At 53.6% G+C, this 9745-nt stretch overlaps 1 protein-coding gene across 1 annotated transcript in view; it reads left to right on the plus strand.

Annotated features, from left to right (window-relative positions):
- Positions 1 to 9745, plus strand: part of GTF2IRD1 (GTF2I repeat domain containing 1) — a gene marked incomplete at its 3' end in the record, with an annotated part of 37321 nt that overhangs the window by 18075 nt on the left and 9501 nt on the right. Inside the window, exons 12-17 of the mRNA XM_010285005.1 lie at positions 3798 to 3835; positions 4936 to 5016; positions 6726 to 6815; positions 7376 to 7435; positions 7902 to 7967; positions 9194 to 9377. Coding sequence (XP_010283307.1) covers positions 3798 to 3835; positions 4936 to 5016; positions 6726 to 6815; positions 7376 to 7435; positions 7902 to 7967; positions 9194 to 9377 — 519 coding nt within the window. The remainder of the gene's footprint in view (positions 1 to 3797; positions 3836 to 4935; positions 5017 to 6725; positions 6816 to 7375; positions 7436 to 7901; positions 7968 to 9193; positions 9378 to 9745) is intronic.

Raw genomic sequence — 9745 nt, forward strand, 5'->3', positions numbered from 1 at the left:
TAACATAGGCAGGGCCTATGGAGTGTATAGCGCTGCTTTCCAACCCCTGCTGGGAGATCCAGAAGGTATTTTGCTCTGTGTAGCCCCAGTTGCCTTCATTTTTGCTTCAGCTGGTCAGAAGCAAGGTAGCATTTAGCCCCAACATTTACCTTTAAAATCACTTTAAGTAAGAGAAGCAGGGCAGCAGCTCCTAGCAGTGTAACGGGTGCTGACGGGCGAGGCTGCGCTGCAGGGGAAGGAGCCTTTTCCCAGCCTTGCCCCGCACAGGCAGCTCGGTCACGGATGGGTTTACAAGCAGCAAAATGAATTCTGCTGCGATGTCCGTCCACTCCCCCATGCTGGAGGCCGCGGCTGCAGGGAGGCTCAGCAGCAGGGGCGTAGGAGCGAGTGTCCCTCAGCCTCTCCGGCACAAAGTGCCGCTGCCTGGTGCTGACACCTCCAGCCGCCGAGGCTGCGGACCGTGCTGTGGGGCCAGTAACTTCCGCAAGCTGGGATGGGAGATGGGGTAACTTGCCCATCTCCTCCATGACATGTGTTGAGTTCCCCTCCGTCCTTGGCTCTTTGTTGACATGAACCTGCGGCAGGTTGGAGTCTCCTGGTTCTCCTCAGTGCTCTTTCAGGTTTGTCCCCTTGGATGCGGCTGCCCTGTACCTCTAAAGCCGTGCGTGCCCTGGGCAGGGGAACCTGCCGCGTCAGCAGCGTTAGAGCAGGCAGTGAGTGAGCCTGGCAGTGCACCAAGCACTGAAATCTCACAGATTCAGGGGGCAGAGACCTCTCAACCTGCCCAGTCTGTGGGGCTGGCATTCGTCACCCAGCCCTCTGGGTATCTCCAGCTTCAAAGGAGGGTTTGGGGGTCGTTTTACCCCACAGGTTTGGGATGGCTCTTGCAAAACCTTACTTCCCCAGTGCTGTGGGACACCACCGTGTCTTCTCCTGGGCTTTGTTTTGCTAACTGGAAGAAGCAAATTCTTCTCATCCTCTCCTCTGCCAGGGATGGGGTGCTGGGAATACCCATGGGTGTCACTCGTACCCCATGCTATGCTACGGTGGTGTTTCCTGTACTTTGCAGGGGCTGGCCCCACTTCCTTGTACCATTGGCTGCGGGAGCAGTACAAGCCGTGCCACGCTGGAGCTCTGGTGCAAGGCAGAGTCAACCACAGGCATGGGAAGGGGGGTTTAGATGAGTGAGTGGTTGGCTTGGCTTGCCTGGACCAGGTCTCGGCGGGTGATGTTGGTTTGCTCTGTGCATTGATCTTGCACATGGGTTGAAATGGTCGGGGCTCAGCGTGCAGGTGTCACCCCCGGAGGACAGCACCCCCAAATGCTGTGCTGGTGAAGCAGAGCCATGGCAGCATGGGCGCTCACCCGCTCTGCCGGAGGGAGGCTGGTGGCGGCTGCCTTTGGGCGTCCGTGCCGGAGCGGGGCTGGCTGAGTCACTCCAGTACCTTTCAGCAGCAGCGAGCTCAGTGCGCCGGGTGAGTCAGCCCTTTCCAACCATTTAAAACTGGTTGGAGGAATCACGCCCCACACGTGCCTGTGTTTCCCCCCAGTGATGAAGGGACTCCAGATGAGAGCCTTGGCCGGAGACATCTGCAGTGGGAACTCGGCTGGGCTGGGTCTAGGTCTGAGGTGCTTCACTGGTGTTAACGGGGAATTAAACTTGAATCTCCAGGATCTCCAGCTAGGGCTTAGCCACAAAACCATTTCTCAGCCAGCTCGCCATTGCTCTCTGCACCTTGCTGAATCGCTCTGTGTCTGGAGGTGTTTAGACTTGGGGAGCAGCAGAGCATCCATGGGGAGCTGGATGCCCGGGGAAACAGTGATGCTTGAAATACTGCTGGCCTCTAAGCATGCTGCGGGGCTGAAACCTGGCCTGAGGCTTCTCGTTTTCCCATTCATTTGTTAACATTTGCAATTAGAACACTTTTAATTTTTGATGCAGAACATCCCGCTGTGCAGTTAAATTGGTGTGACTGGAAACAAGGAGGTGGAAGGATGGGATATTAGGGATGTCGAGCTGGTTTCTCCGAAGCAATAGGTAGCAAACCAGCCCCTGCACGTCTGTGGGAGCATGCCGGTGGGGTGGGAGCTGAGGTTTGCCGCTGCTCTGAGGGCAGCCAGAGGCTTGTGGTCCCGATACGGCCCTCGCTGATGCTGCACCATCCCCGTCTCACCTGCTGCACTCCCACTGTGGGCCAGGTAGGGGTTGCATGGTGTCTTTAGAATACCCTATGGGGGAAAAATACTTTTCATAGGGGTGGTTTGTACCCAGCTGGATTCAGGTCGCCCTCTCTGTGGTGGTGCTGTGATGTGGGCCATGCTGGGCTGGGCTGGGCTGACCACCTTCCACTGGTGTGAATCTGGCACAACCTAAAGGTCATCCTGGGGTCCCTTTCAAATTTATCCTAGCTACGTGTGTATATATGTCTTGTTCCTAATTTACCTTGTGCGTGTGCATACTGAATCAGGCCACGGACCCCGAGGTTCATGTGCATCTCTGGTTACAGAGGGAATCACGAGCTGCAGTGGTGGTGCACAGCTTGCTTTACCTGCCACAGGGGTAAACTTAAATCTCACAAAATCTCCCAGTGCATTGATAACACCTGTCTGCAGGAAAAAATACATGGATATTCAAATCCCACTTTGCTCCTCCTGCACATGAGGAACCTCTGTTCCCTGGTAGGAGCAGAGCATTTCCATAGCTGTGGTCCACCCAGGGCAGAGTCCGGTTCCAGGGAAGGGGCAATGCCAGATGCTCCAGTGAGAAGGGCCAGATACTGTGGGGGTAACACAATCCCCAGGCCAGCCCCCCTCCCAAATTTCCCTTGGGAAATGCTGACTTTGACCTGAAGTGGGAGAGTTGAAAACCCTTCCCAAGGCTCTTAGGTAATATATACAGTACTTTCTAGACTAGAGATCTTTTTTGCCTGTACCACATTTAGGAAGAACATTTCAAGAGCACTCCTGGCTTCCTTTGCATTGCCTGTAGTTTGTTCGGCTGACGCTGCTGAGTGGATTTAGGCGAGCGAGAAGTGCTTTTGAACATCCCCCCTGAGCCAACAGGGATGTGGTGCTGGCTCAGAGGGTTTTCCTTCCTTCTGGAGGACCAGCGTTGCGGATGAGTGCATTTTCCAGTGCCGTTCCTCAAATCATTTACTGCCAAAGCTCTGTGGTTGTTCTTGTTTAAGAAAGAGAGAGACGGAAAGCAAACGCATCCTGAGAATGCAAAGTAATCTCATTTGGATGCTGAACACCTTGTGTAAATTCCTGAGCATGAGAAGTTAACTGTAAATGCGAGTTTGGGATAGCGCCCAGTTTTCAGGGGAGAAGAGCTTTGGGCAGAATAAATATTTACCAAATCAATTGACTTTTTTCCTTTCTCCCTATTTGCATTAGCTCCATGAGTAACCACATTGTAATGATGCTTTACGCACTGGTCTGTGCCACAAAGGCATGGAGTCGACCAGCTTTCGGGCTTAAAACCCTTGCTTTCAGGAGCTCTCTGCTGCGGTACATCCATCGGTGTCTAGCGGCAGGGCTGATACCGGGGGAGAGTTTGGGAGCAGGGCTCCGTTGCAGAGAAACCACAGACCGTGGCTTTCCCTTGCAGCCACCGATGTTGCGCTGCTGCTCGGACCATGGGTGCAGCGTCCCCGGGGACCCCTCCCTTGCCTGGCATTGCAGGGGGCTGCGGTGTTTTTCCTCCTGCCAGGATCAGCCCTACGCACACTGCTGGGTTTTAAGCCTTCCCTTTGCTTTCTCCATGACCACCTCTCTTGTCTACCTTTCCCTTCCAGGTCCGAGAAGTGTAGTGTTTCTGAAAGCTGTGAACCAGGTGAGGAATAATTTGTTTTCTCTTGCAAAATAGTGATATTGGAGGGAGCACTAGAGAAAGCTGCCTGCAAAGTAACTTGGACATGTGGCACCAGTTACCTTTTTGCCCCACAGGGCAGTTCTCTCAGAATTTTATCCCCGTTTGATAGATACAGAGTTGAAGGGTCTTACTCTTTGACCCTCCAGTTGGGTTCCAAAACTGCTTAAATTGAAATAACAAGACTTAAGCACATGCTTAAATGCAATGCTAAGGGAAATCTTCACTTTTAGACTTCTCCCTAAAAGCTGCCATGGTCAGGTCACCAAGAAATCATCAGTGTCAGTGCTCTGAGCACCGCAAATGAGAAGGAAATTATTTTACTCAGGTTTAGGTGCTTGGACCCATTGAATCACCACTGAATCGGTGAAGCCACACCAAGCCTCGCTGTCCTGCCTGCCCAAGCTGCAAGCTGTGACTCAGCCCCTTGCAGTGAGTCAGTCCTACCCTGAATGAGGAAATTTATCTGGAGATAAGAGGCAGCTGGGCTGGGCATCACATGCAGCATCCTCCTGGGGCAGCCTCTGTGGGCTGGCCAGGCTGGCGCAGGCTCCCTGCCCCACGGCTGTTCAAACCACACTGAATTTTGCCAGGGCTCAGCTGGTTGTGCCCTGGTGTGATGCGGTTGCGGTCAGCCCTCCCAGAGCACGGCTCTGCAGAAGGGCTTGTCCCAAACATGAGTTTGGGAGCATTAAAAATGTATGGAGTGCCCACTGGAGATGGCTCCTCCTGCCTTCCCACCAAGGCTTGTTGGCAACCCAGTCCGTTTTAAGTGGAGAGAGCCAGGAACGAGTGCATAACGAGGGCCGGTGGCTGGTTCAAGGGCACGGGCAGCTCCTGCCAGCCGAGCTGTTTGCAGAGACCATGCCTGTGGACATCCTTTGGGTACTTCCATCCCATGGGCTTGATGCTGCTGGGCCACTTGGCCAAAGCCTCGTTGCTGCGGGATGCTCAGCTGGCACTGAAGTCGCGGCTGGCCATGGTTTCCCTGCCTGCGCTGGTGGGCAGACGTAGCATTGCTGGTTCCTGCTGGCGATTTGCCTTTCGTTGCCTTTCCCTGGTAGGTACCTCAGGAGACCTGGGTGTGATCAGGCAGATCAAAATCGAGCCGGACGAGCTGGACATCATCCAGATCACCGTGCCAGGTAGGCCCTGGGGTACCGGCTGCGTGCAGTGGCCTCTGCGCAGGCACGGCTGCCAAAAAAACATTTTGCTTTGAGAAGAGGCGTTTGCAGGGTATCTCCCAGCACAGAAGGTCTCCCCGTGCCCATACAATGGTCTTCCTTCCCTGAAAGTCATTTTAAGGGGCATATCGGGAATGAGCTGGTTTCCTGGGAGCAGTGGAGAGTGTTTTAGGGCTCTTTGTTGTTTCTCTCTCTCCTTTGTTGCTTTTCTATCTTTCCTTTTCCCTGGAGAAAGCAAGCCTGGTTTGCAGCTTCTTCACCTGCGGGCTTGGAGGATCCCAGGTATCGAATGCAGGATGCTTGTGATGAGGTCCTTAATTTAGAAAAAAAGCCTGGTTATGAAGTTTTCATAAGAACAGGTTTAATATTAAGCACATACTGAAAATGTGTTTGAATTGGTGGCACTGATTCATTTCCCCATGTTTCTGCCCGGAGGGGTCGGTGGTGATGGGTGGTGATGGAGATGAGCGGTTGGGTGCTTGAGGGGCAGCTGGGAGACTTGTTTTCCACTTACCTGACCTGGACAGGGCAGCAAATGCTAGGATGATCCTCGGACTTTAATGAGTGGATAGTTAGCACTTCGCATTTTCAGTGTGCTTTACAAACATTAATTAATAATCTCACCAGAATGAGGGCAGCAACAGGACTCCCAACGTGCCCGAGGGTGAGCGATGCTGGCGACAGCAGTGACGCCAGGCCCTGCCGCACTGGTGCGATCTCTGTTGTACCCAAATTGTAGCAGTCCCCTTAATACAGTGATATTTGGGGAGTCACTCCAGGATTATCGTAGAATGGACTTAACATAGGAACAAGGTATAGTGGTAGATCAAACATTTTAATTTTCAACTTGGCAGCTAATGGAAGAGAAGAAAGCTAATACATCGGGAGCTGGCGGTGCGTGTGAGGAGGAGGAGGTGGTGTTATCGCTTCCCCGGTGCCGGGTAGATCATACTTCAACTCCAGAGTCCACCTTTTCTTACCTTATTTGAAGATTGAGTTCAATCAGAGGGAGTACAGCTGAGGGCAGGGAGGAGGATTAATAGAAAAGAGGTGCTCACCTACAGGGAGAAATGGATGAAATTAGGATTATTCATCCTGTGAGGTGATGCTTAAGAAGTGACCTGATTGCAGTATTTAAACTAGCTGAAGGTTTATTTAAAGCTAAATTTGGATAGTTCTTTGAGGGTGTTGGAGAGCCCAGCGTTCGGGGAGACAGGTTTAAATGAAGAGGGCATATAGGTTACGTAAGGGAAGCCCAAGGAGGTGTGATTTTATGGAGGAAGGCAGCATTAGTGGAATGGTTTTCCCACAGTGGAGTAGCTAAGTCAAGCAGCATTAACTTTTTAAGCCAAAATTGAGTGTCTAGATGGAATTAAGCCAAGTAAATAGTTTTGAACTATTTTTGCTCTTCACCTTCCATGGAGGTTAGGAAGAAACTTTGGCTCCTTTCCCTCCGGCTGAGAGGTCATATGGATTTCAGGGATGAGCTCCGGGTGGTCCCGGGAAGGAAGAAGGCTCCTGATGTGGCCATGGTGTGGGGGGCTCCTGGGACTGGGGGGGGCCCTTTACTCAGCCTTTCCTGATGAGCCAGGACCCTCTTGAACCCTGTTTTGGGGATGGTGACCCCCCCAGCATTGAAACAAAAGCTGCCCATGGGGTTTTGTCCACAGACCGATCGCCCGGTTCGGATGAGATGCACGACCCGGTGCCCACGCACATGGCCTCGGAGGAGTCGAACTACATCCTAGAAACAGTAACAGGTACCAGAGTTGAAGCATCTGGGAGACTGTGTGGGGGCACAGGAGCTTGTGTGTGTGTGAGAAACGAGTAAATACCGTTTATGAGCCGAGGTGATGGAGTCAGGACCTGCTTCCAGAGTCATGGCCTCAATCAGGCCAGCTGGGAGGTCTGATAGACAAACTGGTGGCTTTTCTGGCACTGCCACGCCTTCCCAGTCTCTCTCCAGCCCCAGCTCCCTGCAAACTCCGGCTCCTCTGCCCTGCTCACGACTGGGATTTACCCGGGGGAGTTGTGCCGGTGCTGCGGCTGCCCTCGCTCATGCCGAGTGCTGGGTCTCGCTTCTCCCAGGAAGCCCACGCTGAAGGGCGGGCAGAGCTCGTGGATGTAGGCGATGGGTTTGTTCTGCTCGTGCAGCTCCTGGCGTGATGCTGCCAGCCCGAGCCTGCGCTGGAGGTGTGTGCTCAGAGCTCAGTGAGGGGAGGGGTGGTTGCGTGACTGCAGGGGACCTGGAGACCTCCCGCTCGTATCTGGTCTGGTTTTGCTGAGACTGGCCACCACGAACCCTCCTCTTCCTCAGCAGGGACAGAGAAGGGGTCCAGCGAGGAGTCACGACACGAGGAAAAGCAGATGGACGGATCAGGTGAGTGTGCGATGAACCCCGAGCATCGCCTGATCATTGCAAGTTTTTGGAAGGATGGATGAACACAGATATATTTTGGCTTGGGTTTCCTGGGCTTCCTACCTTATCAGCAACGCATTCAGCCCCCAAAAAGCTCAACATGGAAGGACACTGCCGTGTTCTCGGGCTCTGTCCTCGCCTCTCTTGCCTCGATTTACTTTTTTCCCTATCTTTTTCCTCCTTGCTGCTAGCACCGCTCTGTGGCAGGTGCGTCGCTGCCCTGCCTCGCTCACGCTCAGGGGTGAGCTTGGAGGCAGCTGCCGGAGGACCGGCACCGATCTGGGAGGCGTGAAGACCACGCAGCCGGCTCTGCCGGAGGTCAGGGGCTGCTCGCCTGCACTGTGTGTTTCTTGCCCCAGAGGCAGCTGATTCCTCAGAGCATTTCTCTCTTTTTTTTCTTTTTTTTCTTTTTTTTTTTTTTTTGCAGATGGTATAGGGGACGTTTTAAGTCATTTGAGGAAACAAGTTGAAATTTTGTTCAACACAAGATACGGTAAGACGGTCATTAACACATATTCATCATGCCAAGCGCCGGCCTCTGCTGTGGGGAGCTCCTAATTGCTCAGAAATGTCACCTGCCATTTCCAAACCAGTGGCTGAGTAAAGGTGCAATCTAATTTGTTCATTTGCTGTCTGCTGGGCTTACAAATGCATCTGAAATCTCCCCGGGCCTTGTTATTGCAGCTCTTCCCCTTGGTTTCCTCGATGCCTTTTTGCTTGCTGCAGCCCAGGAATTGCTGCCATGACCTTCAGCCTTCCTCCTGCAGAGGGAAGGACCAAAGTGTTTCCCCCCATCACTTGTTTGAAATATCACAGAGGGTTTTCCACCCAAGGTGGTCATGGTGTGTCCTGGGAAGGCTGGCAGGACCCCGGTGCTGGGGGCTGGCACTTGGCATGCTGCTCACCCCTTTTTAGAAAGGTTATTTAACTGGAAAAAAATACATGTGAGGTCACATGTGCATTTTGAGAGCTGGCAGCAAGTTTTTGCCACTGGCAGGACCAGGAGACACAGCTCTGCCTGGTGGTCCTCCAAAGCTGGGGGCAGAGCTGAGCTGCGGCCCCTGGACTGCCGGAGCGCATCGTGACCAGGGGAAAGGAGAAGGGCCAGGATGCTCCTGGGCAGGGTTGGGTGCTGGGGATGCAGCTGGAACAGTGCCGGAGCGATGGCCCTGGCTGCACCCCATGCTTTAGTAACAGACTGGGAGTCCTCACCCACACTCGTGGGATTTTGTCCTGGCTTTTCACCTCTGGCCGAACAGCGCTGCTTGGTGCTAGCTTTTTGGTTGCTTATTGGCAATATTTGGGGGACCAAAGGGAGCCCACACCATGCCACGTTGCACAGGCTGGCAGGGCACCCCGAGGCACATTCCCCATCCCCTCATCTGTCAGAGGGAGGTCCATGGAGGTCTGGACGTGGGGTCCCATTGCCAGAGAGGTGCTTGCAACCTTTACAGGAAGCCCCTTCGATGTGTGCCACTGCAAGGCAGGCTGTGTTAATGCAGCAAAGGCAAAAGCCAGCTCCCGGCAGCTGGCTGGCTCTGTCCCTCGGCTTGTGTCTGCCAGCACCCGGGACATCCCCACCGGGGACATCCCCACCAGGCACAGAGTGACAACAACCTCTCCAAAAACCTCTCTAGTCCCCCACTGACATACCGTGTCGCCGCTGCTTTGACCCGATGAGGAGGTCCAGCAAAGTAACGAGATTTGGTCCCTACACAGCGAAAGCCATAGGAATATCGGAGCCGGTCAAAGTTCCCTACTCCAAGTTCCTGATGTATCCTGAGGACCTGTTTGTTGTGGGCTTGCCGGAGGGCATCCTGCTGCGGCGCCCCAACTGCTTCGGGATTGCGAAGCTGAAGAAGATCCTGCAAGCAAGCAACAACATCCAGTTTGTCATTAAAAGGTAAGGTGGAGCGGTCGTCGCCTGGGGAAGATGTTCCTGCTCGGAGCTCCTGCTGCTGTGCAGTGTCCTGGGGAACATCCATCACTTGGTCACCTTCAATAAATTTGCTTTATTAGAAGCAACCAAGGGTTGTTGCCTTGTTGGAGCCATCCCCGAGAGGCAGCGGTGGTGTTGTCATCTTTCCCTTGATGATTTTGGCTTTTTAACACACTTTTGCAAAGGTCTGGCCACAGCAGCAGGGAGCACCCAAGGGTGGGTGAGAGGAGCCAGAGCCTTTAACCTTCAGGCGCGGGGCAAGGAATGGGCCTGGAAGCCCTGGCGTGTTTTCTTATGAGAAGTGGCTCCAGCCAAGGTCCAGATGTGCACAT

The sequence above is a fragment of the Phaethon lepturus genome, unplaced genomic scaffold, assembly GCF_000687285.1.
Source record: "Phaethon lepturus isolate BGI_N335 unplaced genomic scaffold, ASM68728v1 scaffold20944, whole genome shotgun sequence".
Taxonomy (NCBI): domain Eukaryota; kingdom Metazoa; phylum Chordata; class Aves; order Phaethontiformes; family Phaethontidae; genus Phaethon; species Phaethon lepturus.